The sequence below is a fragment of the Lingula anatina genome, chromosome 1 (genome assembly GCF_051362555.1).
Source record: "Lingula anatina isolate TDL-2025a chromosome 1, LinAna3.0, whole genome shotgun sequence".
Classification (NCBI taxonomy): Eukaryota; Metazoa; Brachiopoda; class Lingulata; order Lingulida; family Lingulidae; genus Lingula; species Lingula anatina.
Window position 1 is genome coordinate 55,706,698 of NC_141767.1, and position 25,635 is coordinate 55,732,332.

Genomic DNA, 25,635 nt, shown 5'->3' on the forward strand with positions numbered 1-25,635 from the left:
GAAGCATAGACTTCCAGTAATGCATGAAAACCACTTCTACTAGTTTCTTATGCAACTAAAATAAAGTTGACCTGCCAAATGTTAAACCTAATTAATATCTCATTCAGCCAAAAAATAGCTTTTGACATGGTGTTTGGTCAGGTTTTGTGGAAAATTTTGACTTTAAATGCATCTTTAAGCTTACATAATTATATCAAGGGTAATCACCTTGTAGAAAATAACATAATATCAAATGTATTACCTAGATGGTAATACATTCTTTATTATATTTATAATAGCTTTGAAATGGGTATTTAAAAAGGATCATTTGAGGTATGTGGTATATGACAACACTTGCTGAAGTCATTTGTTGCAAGTGTCTGGAAATGTAAGCAACTCTACTCAAAAATTGTCATGAAAATCATACTTATAACAGTTGGTTAGTTTCATGGAAATCATGGTTTTATTTTCTGGAAACTTCATCTCTTATTATGCCCCAAACTTATTAAGAAAGTAAAAATTGCATTTTAATTCCCTTTTCCAGCAGGAATGATGAGAGGAAGAAACTGCTATCGACTAGAAATGCCATGAAAACCTTATTTTTATTTGTCAGTTAGATGTAAATAGTATTAGTTTCTGTTGCACGTTCATTCTTCTTGTATGACCAGACATTAGTAAAATGTACATATAATACATCTTAAGAAAAAAAAAACATTTGCTGCTGATGCCTCATGTGCATCTGACACATTAATAATAATAATAATAATAATACAATAAAATAAACATAATTTTAGCACACTATTCATGTTCACTTTTATTGATATTCATCTGTTTGATGTTGACAGTTTGATACAGTTTATGTACATATTCCATTTTCAACATCCATGTTATGGCATTAGTGCATTACAGGGTAGCCTGCACATTAGCAGGACAACTGAATGTACATGACCTATTTGCTGGTCAATACATCTGTAGGAGCTACAGTTTCTGCAGGCATCCGTGCTTTCTAATATTCCCCCGAGGAAGATGAGTTCTGTTAGTAAAGTAGCTGGTAGATCAATGTTAAAAGAGACTGGTGCATATATTGTGGGAAGGATGATAAGTTGCTCAATGCTCCATCTGAAAGCTGTAATCCTCCAGCGTTACAGGTACGTTTTGGTATCTATAGATGCTTTATCAATGTGTGATATTCAGTGTTATAAAATTTATTTGCTCCATTGTCAATCCATTCTAAATGTTGATGAATGGGGATCAAGATGGTCAAAATATCAATTATGTTTGTAAACATTCATCAATCCTCCAAAGAAAATAATATTCTGGCATTTGACTTGATGGGTTGTTCATTTTGGAAATGCATGTAAGTATATAAGTGCTAAATATGTGATTGATTTCCTTTTCATTTCAAAACAAAGAAATACCAAAACAGTGATCATTTATGATTTTGAGGAGTCAATAGAAATTCCGACTCTTTGGGAGCCTCAATTTTCATTTTGTGGTGGATGCATTTATTGTATGGAACAAACAAAAATAGAGCAAAACATTTTTAGTCAGATGATTACACAGCTCATACCAGCACCTGTTCCATGCAGAGCAAACAGAGGAAAAGTGTGTTCCCTATTTCTGGAGACTAGATGATTTATTCACAACAATGCATCATAGAGAGCACCTCTCCTTTTCTCGAGGCCTGGAGTGTGAGTGCTCCTGGAATAATATTCTTTAGCATTTCTTAGGGCCCAGAAGCTTCTTGTTGCAGCTCTCTTGGGAAAGCATTGGAAAGGCACTTCTCTGAAAGCATTCATGGTTTTCTCTTGGTGGCTCTGCTGGAGTGAGCTCTTAGATCAATCATCTTTATCCTGTGGAGTGCATGCAACAATGTAACAAAGTGACTGACTCACAGCATTTAGCTAAAGTGGATTGCATCAACACCTTAGCTTTAGATCCACATCCATGAACCAATGCTGTTTACAGGTAACATTTTTGGAAGACAGTTGCATCTTCTCATTTATTATGATGATGGGGATAATATGATAGATATTCACTTTATAGTCAAGTAAGTTTAAAAGGAACACTTTTAAAAATTGTTGGTAATTTTCAAAAAAATTTAAATTTCATTTTTTAAAGAATATATTATTGTTACATACTCAAAGTGGTGCTTTGTGTAATGCAGCAAATGCATATTTATTTATTAAAAACAGGCTTTATTTGCTCATATTAGTTTGTGCTCTCTGTCGTGAGTAACATAAGAATCTTGTAAAATGTATATAATTGGGAATGATATAACAAACTGTTTTATTTTTCTGCAAAAGATTAAAACAAACAAAGGTACATTTTAAGTGAGTTTCAGCAAGGAACTCCTTTTAATATATGGTGTTGACAGAAAAACTGGGTTAATGAATTATAATTTCAGGTCAGAACAATAATTTATATGTATTTTACAAGCAACTGCTTGGTTTATTGTACCTGTCATGAAAGATTTTGAGCATGACACCAAAAATATAAAATATTGACAAGAATCACAGTATGATTATACTTACTGAATGTGACAATGCAGACATATGAACACAATATGACAGAACTCACCATCTAGGAAGTTTTTCCTCAAATCCAAATATTGAAATGTCAGAGGAAACCATTTCATCTACTTGATTTCCTGAAGGAGACTTGATTTTATCTTTGGAAATATCAAATTAAATTTTTTTTAGAAGTAAGGCTTATGTAAGTATGTTGTTTGTAGAAGACAAAATGCATTTTGGCAGTTTTAAGGTAGCCAATATCTACATGTAGCAAAGTATGCTTTGAGCAATGGTTGTTTTCTCCAGTTATTTTGCTTTGTAAGCAGTTGTAAAATCCTAATGTAAGTGGTTTGAACTAAATGATTACTGTAAGGTACGGGTATTCTTGGTCTTATTCTAAGGAATGGGTATTCTGAATGCATGCCCATGAAAAATTGAGCTATGGCGAATGATACTTTGTTTCAGTGTGATATAACGTGATTTACATCAATTTAGACATCATTGGGTTTCTGAGCAGATCACTGTATTTGCCAAGTTTGTTGTAGCCTTTAAATAGGTGGTTATAGGAACATTCAAACAACAGGTTTAGGGATATCTTGCATATAGATAGATAAAAAAAAGTTACCAACTGGTCTAAAAATTTTTAAGTCACTAAACACACCCTTGATATGGGCATGGCTTATACATGCTGCATGTACAGAGCAAATTTCTGGAATATTGATAGAATAGCTTTCATGCAGTTACCATAGATATTGCACATTTTGTACACCATCCTAATAACTTGTTTCAGTCCTCAACTCATAATTAATACCATAAGAAATATTAAACAAGACAGCAACGTTAAACTTGTACTGGCATTCCTTTCTTCCTTTATTAGCTGCAGCAATGGGACTCTTTTGTTTTTCAGTTGTGATGGAAATCTAACAGCCGTTGGGACAAAACAGGTTGCATCTTGTTGTAGAAAATCCATCTGGAGAGGAAATTATGTAGATAATCATATTGACTCATGATCTGCTTCCAATGTATCCTAGATACTGTGCTGAACAGTGGTATTGCCCATATTTCTTTTCACCAGAATAGAAAGGCCTCAAGATTGCCTGAGCTATTCATTTGTAATATTCTGCTCATTTTTCATATTGGATGACTATTCTATTATTAGTTACATGTTGGGTAAACTATTTAACTATGTATGAGAAGAATTCTAAGTGTTGACAAATCTAAAACTAATGAAACTTGATAGCATAGCCTGTTGATTTTTTTAAAGGGGGGGGGGGGTATTATGATGATGCACACAATTGGGATACAATATGTTCTATACTTTTTTTATTTTCTCTTCAAGGGGTGGATATTTATGCTTGGCCTATAATTTTTTCTTCAGAAAAGTAAACAATTCTTCTTCTGACTTAGTATAAATTAAATGCTTTAGCATAATCAAAATTCTTATGCAAAATATCAGGCCTGCCACAAACTCTTCTCGCATATATTTGCTGCACATATGCTGCTAAAGGAAAATATGCAATCCTGCCACAACTTTGGTGTTTAAGGGGCTTTGAGTAATTCTCTCACATTTAGGAAAAATAAATTGGTACAAAATGTAATGGTTGCTCATGATGTAGATTTGGATGGTACCAAACCTTTTATTTGTACTGCCTATGATTTTAGACCAATTTTAATTTTACTTAAAAGTATTAAGTACAGAGAAAATTGTGATGTTCAAAAAGCAATAAGAGACAACTTATTTATTTATTTATTTTTTACTGATACAAGACCAGATAATAGAGAACATCAAGAAACTGAAAACAACAATTTCACCCCAAAGTGCTGACATCATCAACAAAATGACCATACTGTACCTCACACCTCCTCACGCATTGTCCCTCAACCGGTTGAATTGAGCCAAGATTTAATTACTGTGCCCTTGCAGGGACGACACGTGGGGAGGCGTGTGAGAGGTTGAGAGACAAGATTAAGTGGTCTTCCTTTCATGTAGGTCCGCCATGTTTAGGTTGCGGCCTTACTAGCACATAGGACTGATGTGACTGGAATGATAGTCCTAGAAATGGAAGCCTGGGGTAGGTACCCTATGATTAGTACAGGTTAGGGTTAGTCAGAGTACTGGGACAAATGTCACCTGTACAAAGTAGTGGGGAACAGTCTACGACTCCTAGTGGACTACCATTCTTGTGACACCAGGATTCTGAGCAAAATGTGAGGCTTAACATGATGCAATTTTCATTTTCCATTTTATCCTCCATGGGCCTCAACTTACACATTCAAACCCATTGGACTTTGACTGAAAGAAACTGCATATACACCTGGAAACATTTTGAAAAGGACATCATGAGGAGATAATTGACTGTAATTTGAATTATATTTATTTAAAAATGGTTTTCCTTTGGATTTGTCAACTTACAAATGTGGGACAGATTGTTGTGAAAAAAATTGGAAATTATTAGCAGTGTAACGACTGGAATTATTATGAGGTATAGAAATGTTAATGGTTTTTGGCATCAACAAAAATATAATTTCATTTTTATTTATGGGTGTTACATAACTATAAAGATAAGCACATTCCCATGCCATTCACTATCTCCTAGAAGTGGATCATACTGAGCATATGATGAGCATACTCATCATCTGCAGAGAAATCCCCTCTGTCAACCTCAGATTCATTGTTACTGTCATGGTTTTGACTGTTCATGTCACTTTCAAACTATGTGGATTCTAAGGTGTACTTTTGGCTCAAATTGCTAAGGAAAAATTTCTATATCCACGGCTATGTCTTCAAAAGCAAAAATCAAATGAAAAAAATGCTCTGAGGTTACCAGATCACAAGATTTTATGCTAGCGGGGTTAGTCATTAAGTCGTTAAGGATATTGTCGCCCTTCTCCCAAAACTCCTCATTTACTGCCTTACATATATTCTTTTGGGTAATAGTCCAGTGACTAAATTAATTAACATCTACACATATGTCATTTTATGGGTGATGTCATAATTGTGATTTTGGGGTAAAAACCAAAAAAAATGGTTTCTCAAATTTCTCTTTTACTTGATCACTCATGATCACAGTTATAATGCTGATTTAATGACACCACTTAGTACTCCAAAACCCTGCCAGTGATTTTTTAAGTCTTAGTTCAGATTTATCATTGATAAAGCAAAATAATGCCTTTGTTTAATGAAAATCTGTAATAAGGGTCTCATAACTCCATAACAAAAATATTTAAACCAAAATGACACCACGGATTGTAGCCCATACGCTCATGGTCAACTCTGCCAATTTTTGTGAAAAAAAACCTTGTTCTGGGATGAAGTTACACACATACTGATTGCTATCTCACCTCAAAACAGAAAGGTGTTAAATTGATGATTAAAGCTTTGAGTTGCCCATGCTTATACATTGCAACAAGAAATATAAATGCCAATATTTTATATTTTTGAATGTTTATTTATTGTTTTAAATCATCACAAAGATAGATGCATTACTGAATAATTTCATGCAGAAAAAATCTCATTTTTGGTATCTGGATAATAATAATAAAGGGTTACGATACCTATAAAGAATTGATTAGACAGGAAAATGGCTTCAGGAGGATTTGAACCCCTCAGGTAAGAAAAGTGAATGGCCATGGGTTGTTATCGGGAGTTTGGAAACTCATATTACAGGTAGATAATGACACCTCAGTTTGATAGCTTAACCTGTTTGTTCCCTCTGCCTGTGAGATGGTATGATCATGCACCTGTCATCCAACCATGTGACTGCATGGCTCATTAACTACCAGACCTAGCGAAAAGAACACATTTAAAGCTCGATATTTAAAAAAAGGAAATTCCAGTTTGAATATTTTGATAAAGAAATCATAAATTGGGCATGTTTTCTACATTATATGCAACATTCAAATCATTCATATAGTAGTCTGTTGCAAATTCTATAAATATGTTTTTATGAGAAAAGAATTATTTGGATTATTCAGGATACGCGACAGCAGGGAATATTTAATTTCACAGTTATGAAAAATGATTGTCACTTAAAACATTTAGATGCATGTATCATTCAGAGAAACAAAGTATGTCCATCAGAAAAAGCATGAAGTCTCTAATTCTCTAGGCACTTGAGTATTCTCTAGAAATTTCTTTGAATTGAGGCCCTGTAACTGTCAGAAGAACCTCTGCTGTTGTAGACGTTAAAGCAGTGCAGTCTAAAAATAATGTCTTCCTATTAAATAAGATATACTCCTGGAATATATTTTAACATTTAACTTTTTTATTTGAATGAATTATTTTTGCTGTACTATGCTAAAAGGCAAATGGTGCTTCATTATTACTATATGTAGGTATTTTGGAAAAGAGTATTCTAGAGAAATGATGAGGTATGTTCTATGTATTTTTCTTTACAAAACATTATATAACTCCTTATTTTTGACTGCCTGATCAACTTAATTTTTTGACACTATTGTTTTTAAGATAAAAACAAACATCAACTCACAAAGGATTATTTTATAGAACAAAGTAACATAAGTACAAGAGCTACATGTAGTATATCAATTTATTTCAATCATCCTTAACAGTTTTCTTTTTTTGAAGGACATCCAAAATGTTAGCTTTGAGACCGTCAAGAGTTTTAGATTCCCTTGCACCTTAAGGACTTTAAGATTCACTTTCACCATTTTGCAGTATAAGATTCATGTATCCACGCACAGTAACAGACATACTAATCAAAAAATTTTGAACCATAAGCTCCCAAGAGATCTGTGTGTTAATCTAATAGGTATTACTTACAGAAGAAAAGGTCTTGCAAATGACAGTTGCATTAGGTAACTACTCATTGAAATTGGTATTTTGCATGTTTTCTTCAGAAAATTATGACTTGTGTTGAAGTATATTTTCATGTCTATTGTTGATTACAGTTGTGGTGGATACATCATAGATATATGTTGTTTAATCACATAGAGTACAGATTACTGAATGTTTTATAAATTTATACAAAATTGTTTGAAATTATTTTTGTATGACTGGTGACCTTAATGATTTTGGTACAAAGTTTCTGATTGAAGTGAATTTTTTCTGCATTGAATCTAGCACTGTTTAGATATTATGCTTATAAGGGGTCCAGTTTTATACTTTTATACTTCTTTATAGTGAATTTTTCTGCATTGATGGATATGTGCATTAATGGTTGCATTTTAATTTCTCGTGTCTCTTATATTACTGTTAAATTTTGCTTCTGTCAAGTTGATCAAGAGTTACAGGGTTAATACACAAAAAAAGTCTTAAGAGTAGCTTTTGATAACTGGGAAATGGTTGATAACTGGTTTAGTATTGTAAGTTAGCTGGAGTATGGTGAACTGATTGATTATTTTTTCTCAAAGTGACCCATATTTTAGTGTAATGCAATGCCCTTGAAAAATGTATTATTTTAATTCCTTAGTAAATGGTGAGGTTATTTATATCATATCATCTTGTAATATTAGTAGGATATCCCTGATAATGGTCGTCTAACATCATTCAACTGTCTTTGATCCAACAGCTGCTTTGGTTAGATACATATGATGTCATCAGTAATGAATTACTCCCAAGCAGACAATAAACAATGGACTCAACTACCCATTGCTGTTTCCTTGATTCCAGACATTGTGTCATTTAGGTTGAAGCAAAGATCACACTTAATTTGAATGAACTGCATATCTGAAGTGTAATGATGTTGAAGGAAATCTAGGACTATTTTGGTCATTTTGGTCAATGAGGAGAGATGCAATCTATATGTCATATAATTTGAACATTTTGGATTGTCTTTTTCGACATGTACAAGCTACAATCTAGAGGAATTTCTTGTTATATTCATAATGCCTGTAAAATTTGTTTCTCCTCACATGATCTAATTACAGAGCTTTTAAAGGGGCATGACAAAGAAAAAAATTTTTCATTATTCGAACACAACTATATTAATTGGGAGGGAATGCAATGATTTTTACATTCATATGCAATTTTTGCAAGGTAACATAATGATTTTTAAGTTTGAACGCAATATTTATAAGGGAACACAATCATTTTTATCTTGGAAGACAATATTTGCAATGAGACACAATCATTTTTACATAAGAATGCGATCTTAATCTTTCACTCAAAGATGGTGACAACCTCGTCTTAATGTAACAATTACATTCAAAGGTTGAATGTTTTTTCTTTTGCATGTCCCTTTAAAAGCTCCGTATCTAATTACATGTGTCATTTCATTGGTGGCTGAAGCCCTGACTTAATTTCATTAGACATAATACCAAATATATTAGGGGTAATTTGGAAAGAAGAAGTTATGATCAGAGTCAGGCTAACTGCACATAATAAAATTAACAAACCTGTTATTATATAGGTATGTTGTTATTTATACAGCATGTCATCATATGGTGTAATAAAGTCAACTTGTTATTTTACTGACCTTTGGATTAGTGAATATAATGCTTTAAAAATTGCTCTTGGGGCAATCATGATATTCACAATGTGTTAAAGCTGATGTCAAGGTACGTATGCTTTGACAATTGGTAAATAGACATTTAAAATATTCTAAAATATAGGATGGGTTATTGAATGTACAGTATTTGTGCATTCACCTATGAGTTAAGTTTGATATGATTTGGTATAACTTATATTATCTGTTCTTTTCAGCTGAATGTCAAATTCATCAAGACAAGGCATAAGATATGTGCGATTGAGAATGGCTTCCAATAATGAGTTGGATGTTGACACAGATGGAGAGCCAAGTGGTTCTCACATTCTCTCACATGAAGAAGTAGAGATGACCCATTTGATGGCAGATGTTGAGACAAGCAAATCTGGCATTGATGCCAAGGGGAATAGTTTGGCCAGGCAGCGAGCCAAAGCACCGGAATCGGACCATGACTGGCACCAATATGGTATGAAATGTCTTATCTTTTTAGATTACGTTAAACCTAAAGTAGATAAGTATCTGTTGAACACATTTTTTAACTCTCAGAATTTCAAATTACAATAAAAACTTCACATGGGAATGGAGCCACTGTGAAGATTTGTTTGTAACATTTTGTTTGGCATTTGTATTTATCATGAAAAGGGTCTGCTGGAGGCTGATGGTACTCAACAAATAAGGGTTTTGTGTTATAAAATCGATCTTCTGCTGTGCTGGTCTTTCACCTCCATATCTGGGAGCAGCAGATAGCACTTAACTCCAGGTTATGAACTTCAATAAATGCAATTATCTTATTGGGTGGAACACATCGTGACCATGGTGACTTTTAAAGAGCACTGTTTGTGGGAAGCTTTATGTGCATATGCTGTCTTTTGAAGGAATTCTGAAGGAACACTTTAATGGACCAGGGAAAAAATAGAAACTAGATGACTGTAATACTCACACTGAAGCCATTGGAGTGCATTGTACACTGTGATGGGACTTGGATCAGACACTAGACTAGTGCAAGAGCTACATCAGCACTGTAGTGTCAAAGTAGGTCAATTGCCAGGCAGAAGACGAAGAACTAATTTGAAGTTTCGAAATTCAAAATGCTAATATTAATAGATGACAGTGTAACTGGATCCAACCTATTAAGCCATGTTGCATCACAACAGTCTAACAGTGTTTAGAAAAGATTGAATAGACTCTACAGAAGCACACTGTCCAGTACATGTATACCCCTGTATATGTGAGTCTGTCATGACAAGCCAGGTACAATTACCTTGCATACCCAAAACAAACTTTCATATGCCAAAAGTAGTTTTGTCAAAAAGCAGTACTCTCTATATAAGCATAAATGATTTATTTTTATAAGTGCTAAATGCAGATGTATTTTAGCTATTTTTGCTCACAAAATTTGCCTCTGACACCACATGTGACTGTGTACTGTTGGCTGCCGAAGGTGGATTATGATAAAACTTATGTTAATATATTAAAAATTATGTTTTCAAGCTTATTTTGATAACTTAAACACACCTCTGGTCTTTCATGTCTGATTTGATTGCAGGGCTAAATTTCATGTTTGTATCCCTAATGTTTTACGTTTCAAGAAGTGTACTAAAAGAGTCTGCTTCCTTTTTTTTTTTTTTTTTTTTTTTTTTTTGAGGGGGGAGGGGCGGATAACTTCACAAACATACTTAGAAAAAAGTCAGTTTCAATTATATGAAAATTAAATACCCAATGTAAATGCTATCCTGCCACATACTTTCATAAAGATTTTTATTTAAAGTTAAACTTTCAACTTTCCTTCTCAACAAGCTAAATAAAACTTTCGAAAGATAGGTACCAGGCTGTCAGGTTTGATGTAACCGAGGCACGACAAAAAATGTATTGTCCTTTTAGAAAAATCTTTATTCGTACTATCTACACAGCCGATCACTGGTGTATCTCACTTTGAATTACGCGCCAACCGCTTTTATAGTCCAGGGTCACATGACCCACGTGACATAAAAAGGGCGCTAACACCAGTATGCATATTCATATCACATATTTATATACAAGAGCTATTTATAATAAGGCACTTATATCAATGTACGCTACAATATACTATTACATATATATATATTTATACCTGTGAATACATGAAATACATGTACCCTATTACATGTGCCCCCCCAAAATTAAATGGCGTCCCGCCATTGATTATACTGTAAAATAACTGTGGATGAGAAAATTACAAAAAAAAATAATATTACAATTATAGTAAATTAAAACACATTACCCCCATCGTATGTGAGCACTCCAAGTTCACACAGTACAAACACACAAGCAAACGCAACCTTTCTCACAAGGAAACGCAATACTATTACTTGGGTTTATGGAGGAAAATGATTAAAATTACTCCCATCTTATGTGAGTACGCCGAGTTCACACAGTACAAACACACAAGTAAACGCAACCTTTCTCACAAGGAAAAGCAATAATATTACTTGGATTTAGGGAGGAAAATAATTAAAAACAGTGCAATTGCTGTAGCATTTTTATTTTCATCAATTAACATAAATCATAAAATACAAGTTATAATTTAAATTTCAACTTTCCTTCAATAATTCCACCATCTGTTTGAACATATTTTCACTAGATTGAATGAATGTACGGTAAATGTCAAGTAACCTAGACGCAGATGTGGACCGTCTTTCTGGTACAATCTGTGAAAACACATAATTCCCCTCTTCCATCCACTGCGGACGTCGTCTAGTGCGTGTGGACCGCCTAGGCTGGACTGGTGTATCATTTTCCTGCACATCTTCACCTTCGCTTTCCACTTGCGATTCTTGCTCACTGTCGTCCTCTCGATCCTCCTCCTCTACGCTAACCCTTTCATTACTACCGTCTTCATCAGGGATCATTTGTTCAGACCCATATCGTACAACATAATGTACCCCAGAAGAATCATCAGAGTCCTCTGTTATCTCTGAAAATTCATTCTCGTGTCTGGGTCTACAGGTACTTACCTTAGTGATCTTCTCTTCCCGCAAATCCATGGGGAAAATCAAAGGTAAAAGCAAATTCCTATGAACATTTTTTATGTCCCCTTTTCCATTTTCTTGTCTGATCATATACACTGGTATATTAGAGTCATTCTGGCCAACAATCACATATACCTCTTTTCTCCATTTGTTAGCCAATTTGTGTTTCCCTTTTAATCCTACATTTTTTAACAAAACTCGATCCCCTACCTCGGGTACTACCCCTCTACACCGATTGTCATACCTTTGCTTGTTTTTAGACCTTTTCCCTTTTGCTCTCTCATTAGCAATGCTGTATGCTGTTTCCAATCTCTCTTTCAACATACTTATATACCTTTCATAGTCCTTGTGCTCATCCTTCGTGTACAGACCAAAAATTACGTCTACTGCAAGCCGGGGGGCCCTCCCGAACATTAAGTAGAACGGACTAAAGCCTGTGGACTCGTGCACCGTGCAGTTGTAAGAGTGAACTAATGAAGGTACATACCTTTTCCAGTCAAGTTTTTGGTCATCATGGAGTGTACGCATCATACCTATTAAAGTTCTGTTAAAACGTTCCGTAACTCCGTTTCCCATGGGGTGATAGGGGGTCGTTCTGGATTTTTCTATTCCCAGTAATTTACACAACTCTTTGATTACCTTTGATTCGAAGTTGCGCCCCTGATCGCTGTGCAATCTTAAAGGAAATCCATAGGGAATCATGAAATTGTCAAATAAGACTCTAGCAGTTGTTAAGGCTGACTGATTTTTTGTAGGTATAGCCCATGCATATTTTGTGAAAACATCTGTGAGCACAAGTATGTTACTTACCCTACCTTTGGACTCTTCCAAACTAAGGAAATCCATACACACAATTTCCATGGGTTGAGATGCAACTAAATGCCCCATTGTTGCGCTCTCGGATAAGTGTGGACTTTTTCCCAATTTACATGGTCTACACATTTTTAATTTCTCGCTAACAAAGTGATCCATTCCTGGCCAGAAGAACCGTTGTTTTACAATTGACAGTGTACGATCCCTACCTTGATGTCCCATTTCATCATGAGTTAAAGTAAAAACTTTCTCTCTCCATGCACTAGGCACCACTAACCTCTTTCTGTCCGCATGATCGACATGATACAATACACCATCCACCACTTTCAGCTTCTTCCATGATCTCTTAAAAGGTTTCATATTGTCGGTTCGTGGTAGGTTTCTGAAATTGTCTGAATTTAATTTAACTTCTCTCACCTTTTGAATCACTGGATCCTGACTTTGCTCTTCCTGCCAATCAACTTTCAAATCTTCCCACTCTGCTACTTGGGGGAAACACTTAGGATGAAAAGGAAGATTTTCAGAATAACCAACATCCAAACCTACACTGTGATCATTACTACACATGTCTTTCACAATCTGTGAAGAACAATGACACTTTCTAGTAGGTAATCGTGACAGGGCATCCGCGTCAATATTGGACTTACCTGACAGATAGCTTAACTCAAAATCATACGCGGCTAAACTTGCCAACCACCGATGACCTGCAGCGTCTAACTTAGCTGTAGTAAGAATGTATGTTAGTGGATTATTGTCTGTAATAACCACAAATTTGTGCCCATACAAATAATCGTGAAATTTTTGAGTTACCGCCCACTTCAGCGCAAGAAATTCCAATTTGTTTGAGCAATAATTTTGCTCATTGCGATTTAATGCCCGACTAGCGTAAGCTACCACACGTGTGTTACCATCTTGCTTTTGACATAACACTGCCCCTAACCCACTAGAACTCGCATCAATGTGCAATTCAAAGGGGAGTGTATAATCAGGATAGCATAAAATGGGAGGATTAGTAAGTTTTTCTACAAGCGTTTCGAATGCTTTCTGGTGCTCCTCCTTCCATACCCAATGGGCGGCTCCCTTCTTTCGTTGTTCTTCTTTGGTCAGCTCGTAGAGAGGTTTTGCTATTTTCGCGAAGTCTTTCACAAATCTGCGGTAAAACCCAGCAAAACCTAAAAACCTTTGTGTCTCTTTAATGTTAGTAGGAGTTTTCCAGTGTCTCAAACAATTTATGTTTTCTGAATCACATTCAATGCCTGCACTTGAAACAACGTGCCCTAAATACTTTATTCTCTGTTGTAAAAATTGACACTTTGAAGGCTTAAGCTTCAACCCTGCTTTTTTTAATCGACACAATACTTCTCTGACTCGAGCAACGTGTTCGCTAATGGATTCTCCTGAAAAAATGATAATATCATCAAGATAAATCATACAGGTTTTTAAATTCAAATCACCAATCACACTTTCCATCAAATGCTGAAACGTTGCAGGACTATTGGTCAATCCCATCGCCATCCTGTTACACTCATAAAATCCAAGCGGTCCTACTGTGAATGCCGTCTTTGCTTTGTCTTCTTCTTTCAACTCGACTTGCCAATAGCCACTACACAAATCTAACGATGAAAACCAAACCGCCCCTTTTAGAGCATCTAGCGTCTCTTCAATCCGCGGTAATGGGTGAGCGTTTCGTACCGTGCGGTTGTTTAATTTTCTATAATCGATACAGAACCTTAAAGAACCGTCTTTCTTCCTGACCAGAACTACGTTCGATGCCCATGGACTAGTAGATTCTCGTATCACACCAGCAGTCTTCATCTCATCCAAGTACTCTCTCACTTCTTCATACAGTGCAGGAGGAATACGTCTCGACCGGTCTTTAAACGGAACGCTATCTGTTAATTCAATTCCATGTTTAACAACCGACGTTTTCCCAATATCCAACTTGTGTTGAGCAAACACCGATTTCTGCTCCAAAAGCAAATCTTTGATCAGGGAAATTCCTTCCCCGGATGCCGGTAAATTAAACTGGTTTATAAAACTTTCATCATCGAGTTCACTTGACGGATTCATCATGGTAACCTGAGAAATCCGGGCTACTGTGGTCCCAGGCTGCAATACCACCGATTTTGACTGATGGTTAGTAATCTCAATTTCAAAATTCCCATTACTTAAATCAATCACCCCTGGAGTCACGCGCAACCCGTCTTCGTGATGCACACCACACTCTGCCACTCCACAATCTTGAACCATTGCAATTGTTCGTGGAATTGGGATAACTATCTGTGACACACAACAAACAAATTTTGATTGGTTTGGACCAACTTCGATTTTCTCTTTATTTCTCAATAATCCATACACCCCTTGGGATTTTTCCAAATGTCTTTTTCTCAATTTCACAGTTTGTAACGCTAAACTGACTGATTTACAAATTTTATCATTTGGTATTCTACCCTGATATTTATTTTCCAGTTGTTTGTACAACCTATCGAGAACATTTGTTCCTATCAACATGGGAATTTGTTGGTTATATTCGGTATCAGGGGCCACCAGCACAGGGAATACACCTACCACGTGTGCTGTCCCATCCACTGGAATAGCTATCTCCAATTCTACATAACACGAGTAGGGCAGGTTTTCATCTTGGGGTCCCTTCACTAAAAGAAGTTGATCAACAGAATACCTAGGTAAATCAGGAAACTGCTGCTGAATAAAAGAATCACTTACACAAGTAACCATTGATCCAGAATCAACCAAAGCATATGTACAAATATTATTTACAATTGAAACGGACTCATTTGAGCTTCCCACTAAATTTTGTAATAACTTTTGAAATGAATCATCTGTTTGAATTGTATTCTTGGGATCCTCTTTCTTACTGGTCTCCAGTGATCCCTCCCTGGACACCTTTACCTGTTTAAAGTCTTCTGAAGGAGTTTCTTCTGAACTAACTCTGCATTCGCTGTTTTCTCACATCCATTTGCTACATGGCCATCCTCCCCACATTTAAAACAAAAAATACTCTTTTTACCACGTCGCTCCTTTCTCTCTACCTTAGTCTTTACCTCAGGCCGCGACGCTGTGGAAGGTGCACACACTTGACCTTTAGCCTCTAACTTGGCCACTCTGGCTTGTAACTCCTCCATCATCTTGACATTAGCTGCCTCAGATTCCTTTGAAACCGTCATGGAGTGGACTCTGGCTTCTTTCTTCTTTTCCAAACGTAACCTCTTCTCCGTTCGTCTGGCTTCTTCTCTTCTCACTAATAAAAGTAACTCGGCAAAACTAGGAGGATCTGTTAATTTTTCTAAATCAAGTTTATTTATTAACTCCTCATCAAAACTCCCACGAATAAATTGTCGTAAAAGATGCTCTGGGACTTCTCTAACTTCAATTCCACCCCTTTCTACAACCTGCATCACCTGTAAGTACAACCTCTGTAAATATTGTGATGGTGTTTCTTTTTCCTTTTGGTAATTAATAAAAAACTGCACTAAGAGTTCTTTACCATCGATTACTATCCCGTATACATTCTTTAAAATATCAACAACCTGTGTTGCAGTGGTAGCTTCTCTGACAGTGTCCAGAGCCGGCCTTAAAAGACTTTGCTTAAGTATTCTACAATTTTCAGTATCTGACCCTTCGTCCAATATAGATTCTAATTGCATTATCCACGTTTCAAAATCAACTTCTCCATGTGGAGTTGGACTTCTTCCCGAAAATAGCCGTAATTTACGCGAATACCCACCCACATGTGGAGCAGCGCGAGGTGGTTGAGAAACACTGTCGCGCTCATGGGAAGCATTAGATCTACTGCTTTCGGACTCGGGACTGAGTAACTGCAACACCGCAGCTTTGTCTTCTGGGCTTAGAGCCTGTAATTGCTCTCTTAAATGGGTATCCATGTTGAGATATCACCAATCAATGCAATCACACCACTCGCATTCACAAGTGCTCACCAAAAATCATGGGAAAATGCTCACAAAATAAAACAAAACAGTCAATGCAATTACACCACTCGCATTCACAAGTGCTCACCAAAAATCATGGGAAAATGCTCACAAAATAAAACAAAACAGTCAATTCAATTACACCACTCGCATTCACAAGTGCTCACCAAAAAATCATGGGAAAATGCTCACAAAAAAAAAAAAATAATAATAATAATTGATAAATAATTAAAAAAAATTAATACTCAATTAATTGAATAATTGACCTTGATTGATTAATTTAATAATCTACATCAATCAATTACTTCTAAAATCTAATTCACTACTGATTGAACTGCAATTAATATAGCCTTAAAGTAAGCTCAATTAATGAACAAAAATCTAACTTATTCAATTTAAAATTAATTATGCTTATCAAGAAACTATTTAATCAATCAATAATGATAACCCAATTTGAAGGAAGTTCCACAAAGGTAATGATTTAGTAACACTAGGTAAAACACAAGGAGGCTGGGGTCAAAAATGGGGTCAATGAAAAATTAAATGATCAAAATTTAAATAATAAGAAATTAGCACAAATGATCAAATTAAACAGATAATTAATGGGAAACAAACTTAAACTACTCAAATAGGGAATGCACAAACGAGCGTGAAAAGCTGTATTACCTCTATTAAAAAATAAAGGACCTCTCTCAAACCAAACCCTAATCAAGTTAGTATCAAATTAATTAAATAGAAGAAAGAAAAATATTATGATGGTAGTGGCTTATTGAACCAAAATATCGGGTATCAACTAAAACAAATCAAAAATTAACTTAATAATCCAAACTATGAGTGATTAACCAAAATGAAAAGAACTAAAAATCTACCTCTATTAAGATAACAAAACAAAAAAATGTAACCAATGTAATAAAAATGTCAAATGAAATCAATGAAAATGAAAATAAAATGCAACCGAACCAGTACTAAATGATAGATGCAGTTTAAACACAAAATAATTCACATCATTATAAGTAGGATGGTTGCTGTTAGGCTTGATTTAGTAATGCAAATAATTACAATCACTATATCCAAGTGTTATTCGGCCACTAATGCATTGTTATCACAATGACGTGTCACTGAAACACTACAACAAACAATGGACACCACTTCACAGGAATACTAACTGCACAATCACAATTATACAGGTAGAGCGGAAGCTTTGCACAAATTACACCCAATATTATGGTAGTGGTTAAACACACAAACAATCAATTATTGGGTGAGCAACTGTTACACACAGAAGCACAAATAAGGGCCAAGTCAATATAACATGAGACGGCACACACAAACACAATCACTAGACAGGAGGTAATACAATGAGCGAAACATATAAAGCAACACAATACATGGGGATAAAAAATGTGTATACTTATCACTTTCTGCTCGACCTCCTTTAATTCCGCCGTCCACTGCAATTAACTAATGCCTGTACACATCCAGAAATGAAAGAATTAAATGCGTAGAGTCCGATTTCAAAATAATATAGTGAACACAGTTACAATTGTCACTGTCCGTTTAGATCATGAAAGTCCTTGAATTCTGATTGACCACTGTCTCCGAATGAATACAAGGCCTCCGCTGTGGTGGATCTCATCACACGCAATAATGGACCGGTGAATTACGAAGATGTACTCGCACATCAGTAACACCAGGGGATCGCATCGGTAACACAAGGGGATCGCATCGGGAATCACCAGGGGATCGCATCGGAGAATCACATCTGGAATCACCAGGGAGTCACAACGGAGAATCGCACCTCGGAATCATCAGGGGATAACCCCGGGAAGTTGCACCTTGGAATCATCAGAGAATACTTCAGGAAAGTTTTACCTCAGAATCACCATGGATTACCTCACCAGAAAGTAATACCGGTAAATCGTATCTGAATCACCAATCTGTCGGAGATCAGTCTGTAAGTCAGTTTTCATTGTAGCTCCACACTATGGAGAAGCGGAGAAGGATATCGATGAACCTCCTCTCAGAACCACCTTTACTATTATAAGTCCGCAAAGTGGATATAATGGAGCTCAATTTCCGATACACCAAGATGTGATAATCTTAGATCGGCGAATAGTTAATTTAATGCTCAGAATATAATCGTATTTCTGACTTTGTCATAAGAAAGTCACGAGCTCACCTGTACAACTTTGTGCTTGATCGGAGCTCACAGCTTCATCAGAAAAGTGTATCCGATCTCAATGAAAGAAAAAACGATCCACATTTTAGTCCAGGAAAGTCACATTTGACTGCTGAGCATTTGGTAATCCTGTCGACTGCGCCATTTTTGTAACCGAGGCACGACAAAAAATGTATTGTCCTTTTAGAAAAATCTTTATTCGTACTATCTACACAGCCGATCACTGGTGTATCTCACTTTGAATTACGCGCCAACCGCTTTTATAGTCCAGGGTCACATGACCCACGTGACATAAAAAGGGCGCTAACACCAGTATGCATATTCATATCACATATTTATATACAAGAGCTATTTATAATAAGGCACTTATATCAATGTACGCTACAATATACTATTACATATATATATATTTATACCTGTGAATACATGAAATACATGTACCCTATTACATTGATAATAGGTAAACCTGTCTTGTTTAGTGTCAGATTGACATTTGTGAAATGTTTTGACTCCAAAGTTTGGTACGCTATATGGTCATCTAGTAAGATAAGACCAGGTAGGTAAAATTTTGAAATCAGAACTAGAATATTTTAACCTGGTCTTCCCCATAAGTGAACCAATAAGCAGTAGTTCTGAAGTCAGTTTTTGCCTGATGAAGGGCATAATCATGCATGTCCTGTACATAATCTGGGGTAGATTAAAAAGTGTGATCATGATAAAAGAAATAAATACATATACATACTGATAAATACTGTTTATTGCATTTTGTGTCAGTATTTAAAATTCTAAATAATAAATGATGTAATTGCTGTTTTTTCATCATTGTTCTGCCTCTGCTACTGTTAGCTGTTTGCACTCTCCTTCTCCATTTGCCCTGTCACCACTTGTGTGACAGTATTGTTAATTGGGGTGCTAATGTAAATAGCCCACCCATGCTCCCTTATTAATATGCCCCGAGTTTCCCCCTTTCAAAGTTACGTACCTTTGGCCATTTTAGTATCCTATGGATATGGAAGTCTATAAATATTGATTCCTAATTTGATTATTATTCACTCTTAGTTCATTGTGGCCTCTAACTTTTGTTATTGATTAAATATCAAAATGCTGCACATAAAGAGTCATTTCTTCTTACTAACGTTATTTCTGTCAAAGAAAGATATGACAATTAATGCCAAGCCTTAATTGCCATTAAGGTGTTGTCATGGAAACTCCTGTACATAATGTTTGATGTTATTAAAGCAGATAATATAAAGGTATACATCATTTAGATCAAAAACATGACTAGATATTAGATTGTACTTATGTTTCCTTGATGAAAGAAATGCAACCAAGCTAATTTTCAATTCATTTGTACCTTTTTTTACCTACAAAGCAGGTAATTATAATTGTAAAAGTGTTATCAATGTTGATTGGATTTTGGCCTAAAAGATATTGTTTCATTTTCCCCCCATTCCATCACATTTGTTTTCTTTTATTTTGCCTTAGTTGTTCCAAATGAAGGTAAGCCTTATGTTTGATGTAATCCCAACTGCTTTTATACTTGCTTCTAGATAACCACTAGCATACCAGCAGGTGTATATAGGCTCCATTGACATCAATTGTCACTTTTTTTTCAAATCAATTTTTGAATTTTCTTTCATGTTATTTTTTGTTATATTTTTCATTGTTTTCTTTTTCTAACTTTTGAAAACCAAAAATTAAATGGAATATTAGATTTACATAGATTATTATGAGTGCCACATTTTACTGTTAAAGCTCAAGTACTAACAATGCATGATATGGACTAAATTAGCCAAACAAAAAAAAATGCTTACAACCTTTTAGACGAAAAAACAAAAAATATACAATTTCACGATTAACAAAAACATTTTTTTTATTTTGGGGCATTCTTTGCCTGACATGATAATTTAACAGTGCAAACGTTGACAAATGATGTTCACTGTTGATACCTGTTCAACACTGCTGCTGTATCTTTTTAATACTTTATCTTGGTGTGTGTTTTAAGGTGCAGATGTATGTTTCTAAATGATCTTTCATGATGTTCATATATATGAAGAGTTTCCACTTAAAATGCTTATAGGATTAGAACGTGTTTGAATGTTTTAGATCAATATTCAAGTATATTGCGTGTTTGTGTTTGTGCCAACATACTTGCAATATTAGTATAACTATTAACTCTTTTAAAATGCATCCGATCCAAGAAATGATGACTAACAAATGGTGAATGGGCCAAAGATTATTATTTGTACACAGACATTTATTGTAGGAAACTCTACTCAGTCTGTCCAGTTTACTAGCTAGTACATGTAAGCTTCATGAAAATGTTTTGCTTGTGTACAAAATTGATCTTTGGACTATATCAATACCAGGCTGAGAGACATTTTGCTCAGTTGCTGAATGGTTTTGTTGTAAAGTGGAGTACTTATTCCATTGACAGTAATTCTTTTGTCTGTAAATCTTTTCATCAGACCTATCTAGACCTTTGACATTGTAAAGCATATGCCTAATTTTACAGTGGATAAGCTTGGGTTTTCAAATTTATGAGATGTGATTGCTTAGATTCATACTAATTAGATAAAACCACCAGCTAAAACAAGAGTGTCTTCTCCTTGGTATTCTAAAAAAGTGTAATGAAGGTGAAAGTATCAATCAAGTATACCAACACCTCTGGTTGGGTTGGCATGTCCTGTTTAATTGTGATTAGCAGCTAATTAGCTGTACCCAAGATAAGATAGATTTTTGTACTGTAAGTGCAGCCTGGTAGTTTACTACCCTCTTTCCTTGGAAATGTGGAAAATGTGCCTATACTAGCTACTTTGGTATTGTGAGAATCAGGTAGTCTAACAGTAGGTTGAACTTCTTGGTAGTTTCTTGAAATCCAAACCTTTATCTATTCTGTACCTGAATATACCACATTTTACTTGATGCAGAAACATTTGATTTTCTGCAGAAAATTGAATAATTCCTTTTCTTGTTTATTTTTGAATTTATCTCTTTATATTTATTCATTTATTTTTTTTAAACTTTATTTTGATCCTGTAAAATATTTTATATATTCTTAATTAAGAAACATTTTGGTGGATGAGATAAGGCAAACCCATCCTTTTTTTATTTTACATATGGTAGATTGTAATTTCGAAATAATAGTTGTGGACTATTGTGTTTTGTTTTATCAATCAATTGGAAACATTTATCATTTTAGAGTTGATACAGCTTAATTTAATCATTTCAACTTATAATTGGTCTCTTTGGCCATATTTATTTTGCATGAGGAAAGGTTCACTTCAGTTGACTGACCTTCTAGTCTGAACTTAAAGTTAATGCCCCTTGGGGGAATAGAGAAAAAATTGGTTTTGTGCAGACGTTCTTATGAGATCACCGTGAATAATTTGAAGTTTTACATGAGTGAAGTAGTTTACCAAATGACGTAAGAATGGTTATAATGACATAAAGGTTGCAAAGCAGTGGTACCAACAGCAGACATTGGTCTAATAAGTCAGCTATGATATTTAATGGAGCAAATAGATTTAATATGAAAGGGGACTATTTTGCTATGTAAATTAACAACAGTTTAACAACCCTATATATGGATCGGAATGGGTCTGTTTTAAAATAGGGTATTTGTGTATGGCTTATTAATGAGTATCTTGTTCTTGCACCTTTATAAGAACTGTTTTCTGTTATTTTAGATATCTAATGAGAAGTGTTTGTATTTCCTGCTTGATTATTTGCATTATATCATAGAATTTTTATAGACTTCATTTATTTATAAGATATAATGATCTCTTTTCAATTATGAAGAGGTTAATTTTCAATGTTATATTTAATTAATTTATTAAATTTATTCATTTATTTATTTAATTCTAAACATGTTGGAGAAAAGTTGATTTCCATTATTTCATTATATTTTGTTTTTCTCAATTATTGTTGGAAGGTTTGTTTTGTGGTTTATTTTTAAAATGAAAATCTTCATTTTTTGTTTTGTAATCATTGTTGTAGATGTCAAACCAGGATCAGTACCCCCACCACCTTACATTATGTTTACTGAAAAGAAGGACAAGCCAGGGGAAGAGCACATCAGGTAAAACCAAGTGTTTGGCAATTTTCCAGCTGGAAATAGATTTATCAATAAAAAAAGCTCTCTTGAAATGAATCTGAATTGCTCTATGCACTTAAAGTTATGAAATATTTTGTCATGGAATACTTGATTAAATTGGTTAAAGTCTAGACATGCTTGAAATAGAAGAAAATATATGTTTTAGATCACAGTACCCTTTCTTCTCTCTTTATTTCTGTTGTACACATTTTAGGCACAGCAATATAGATCATATATATATATGGTGTACTTTTATGCGATTTTTAGATTGGTGTTTTTCCTGTAAAAAATTAAGTGTTAAAGTCTGGTTTCTTGTTCCGTAGTGCTCCACAGCTGAATCCTGAAGATGCGCGCAAGGCACTTTTAGCATATGTCACCCAGCACTGCTGCTTTGGTAGTCAGGTAGCAAGAGAAATGCAGATTATAAATGTAACTCACACAAGTGCATTACAGGTGAATGTTTGAATAAGTTGATTACAATTTTTAATGAATTTTGTAGTAAAGCTAAGTAGGACTATTGAATATTATCAGATTAGACATTTCATTGAATTGAAAAGAAGACCTTGTGTTATACAAGGCAGTGATAATATTTTTTGTGATAATAATATTTTGTTCAGGATAATATTTTTTCTTTGATATTTATTTTATTAAATAATAACATATTTATGGCTTTTCTTAAAATCAGAGTACTTTTACAGGTCATATGGAGTCTCAATGAGTATTGTTACAGTAAATTAATTTCTGAAGGCAGCAGAACTTTAAAAGGACCTTCACCCATATTGATTTTTTGTAAAACCTGATATTTTCATATATCACTTTGGAGCCAAGTCTGAAAGTTCATTCATGGCAGAGCAAGCCCTTTGCCTCAATTTGCACATGGCCAACTAATAAAGTTTGAGTTTTGAATAAAAATTCAATTGAATCCTTTATTTTAAATTATTTTGATACTGTTAAAGTTCATGTTTCCAAAGATTGCAATGTTTTAAGCATGGCCAATGTTAGCAGTATCTACACTTGAATTATTAACTGTGGTGCTGTGGCAATGCAATGTTCTTCAGCCAAATGATAAACTTTTATTTGTTCTATTTTTACAGTACAAATTAGAAACTTTTACAGAATCTAGACACCTTAATTGGGATGAGGAGCCATACACAGGTATTGTTGAATGTCACAAACCAATAAAATAAATAATTTAAAAAACACTTGACAAACCTCAGGCAGAATGTATGATCTTGAGGGCAGTCATAGTATCATGCATTCATAGTTACTGTAATGATTTGATATTTAAAAATGGCAATTTAAATGAATTCTATATAAATATATTGAACATAACCAGTAGCTGCAGTAAAAAGTCTCACAATAATCAAAAGGCTAAATATTTAGTGTTGAAAAATTGATTGATGTTTTCAGAGTGATTTTATAAACGTCATGTTAATTCTTGCCACATTGTTTTGAAATATGGATCTAGATTGTATCTCACCACATCATATTGTGCTCATATTATGGGCTCTATTTTAGTCTGGATGACAGAATAAGATATTTATTTATCCATCCTGCAGCTCCATCTGACAAATAAATAACCCCAACTTGTCCTGTTTCCCACTTTTTTGTTACATGTTCTAAGAATAAATGGATATTTAGATATTGCCTAAAAGAAAAAAAAAGAAAACAAACATTCAAGTGGAAGAAAGACATAATATAAAAAACTAATGTGTTTTTGTATCTGTCTGTACTGTGTTTGTGGTTTGTTTTGTGCAATATTTTTTGTCTGTTTATTCCTATATGTTTAGATCTCTTGATCAATTAAACATTGCAAGTCATTGATATCCAAAAATGTTTTAGTAATCAGCAGTAATCTATAGAATATGGAGTGAAAAATACTTTACATTTAAATGCTTTTTAAAGCATAAATATACAGTTTTATGATGAGATCACATCTTTTTATTTATGTTAATATAAAATAGTTATTGCTATCTGAACATGTTAAGTCTGATGTTAACTTTTAGACTTTTAACCTTTTAGATATTCCTGCATGAAGCCAACTGGGTTTTTAAATTAATTTTCTTTCTTTGCATGTTTTTGTTTGAATATTTGCCTGTTGCCCCAGGAATGTTACAAAAATGTTTACCTGTGAAGGTGGTTTTTTCATTATCCATTTTTGATATATCACATTTATATCACATTCATTAATAAACAGAATGGCTTTTTATTTATCAGGCCTCTGAGAATTGACACGTGTCATCCATGTTTCCTAATTTGGATGAATTAAGTGAAATTTATAAAATGATGTCACAGATATTATGAAAAAGCTTCACTTCAGCATATTTTGTGGGGTTAGCTATGGTAATAACTTAAATCCAAAAGACATGGCAACATGATGAAGACATGTTCATTTTACAATAATAATTGGAATTAACATTTTTCAAAAAGAAAATTTAATTCTATCAAACAAACATATGATAAATGTTTCCAATGAATTGTGTTATGAATGAACACAATGAATTGTGTTATGTCTTTTAGATATGGTGAATTTCCATAGATTATTGTATTTTGATAAATGTTTGAAGTCTTACTTCTAATTGTTCTTTTTATTACATATTCTCCAGACCACAGTAAGTAGACCTCTTCAGGGAAGTATAGATGCTGCTTATCTTTCG

General features: G+C 34.4%; 2 protein-coding genes across 11 annotated transcripts in view; one reads left to right on the plus strand and one right to left on the minus strand.

Moving 5' to 3' along the window:
- Nucleotides 1–25,635, plus strand: part of LOC106167059 (protein SSUH2 homolog) — a 49,886-nt gene that overhangs the window by 16,183 nt on the left and 8,068 nt on the right. For 4 of the 10 annotated variants that reach the window (XM_013545755.2, XM_086999644.1, XM_086999651.1 and 1 more), the window contains 5 exons: nucleotides 9,154–9,401; nucleotides 20,368–20,382; nucleotides 22,882–22,963; nucleotides 23,302–23,431; nucleotides 24,073–24,133. In XM_013545755.2, coding sequence (XP_013401209.1) covers nucleotides 9,158–9,401; nucleotides 20,368–20,382; nucleotides 22,882–22,963; nucleotides 23,302–23,431; nucleotides 24,073–24,133 — 532 coding nt within the window. In that variant the 5' untranslated portion in view covers nucleotides 9,154–9,157. Of the gene's footprint in view, nucleotides 1–1,102; nucleotides 1,128–1,540; nucleotides 2,030–4,482; nucleotides 4,565–9,153; nucleotides 9,402–20,367; nucleotides 20,383–22,881; nucleotides 22,964–23,301; nucleotides 23,432–24,072; nucleotides 24,134–25,635 lie in introns of those variants that run through there. The other 6 variants (XM_086999648.1, XM_086999645.1, XM_086999650.1 and 3 more) reach the window with 6 other exon arrangements.
- Nucleotides 14,846–17,401, minus strand: LOC106154147 (modulator of apoptosis 1-like). The gene is made up of 2 exons (XM_086999654.1): nucleotides 15,667–17,401; nucleotides 14,846–15,410 (listed from the first exon to the last, which is right to left on the minus strand). Exons 1-2 carry the CDS (start codon nucleotides 16,656–16,658, stop codon nucleotides 15,392–15,394), a joined length of 1,011 nt encoding a protein of 336 aa, XP_086855780.1. The 5' UTR covers nucleotides 16,659–17,401; the 3' UTR covers nucleotides 14,846–15,391.

Coding starts and splice junctions, on each gene's coding strand:
- LOC106154147 (XM_086999654.1), bottom strand. CDS start 16,658: ATGGATACCCATTTAAGAGAGCAATTACAGGCTCTAAGCCCAGAAGAC.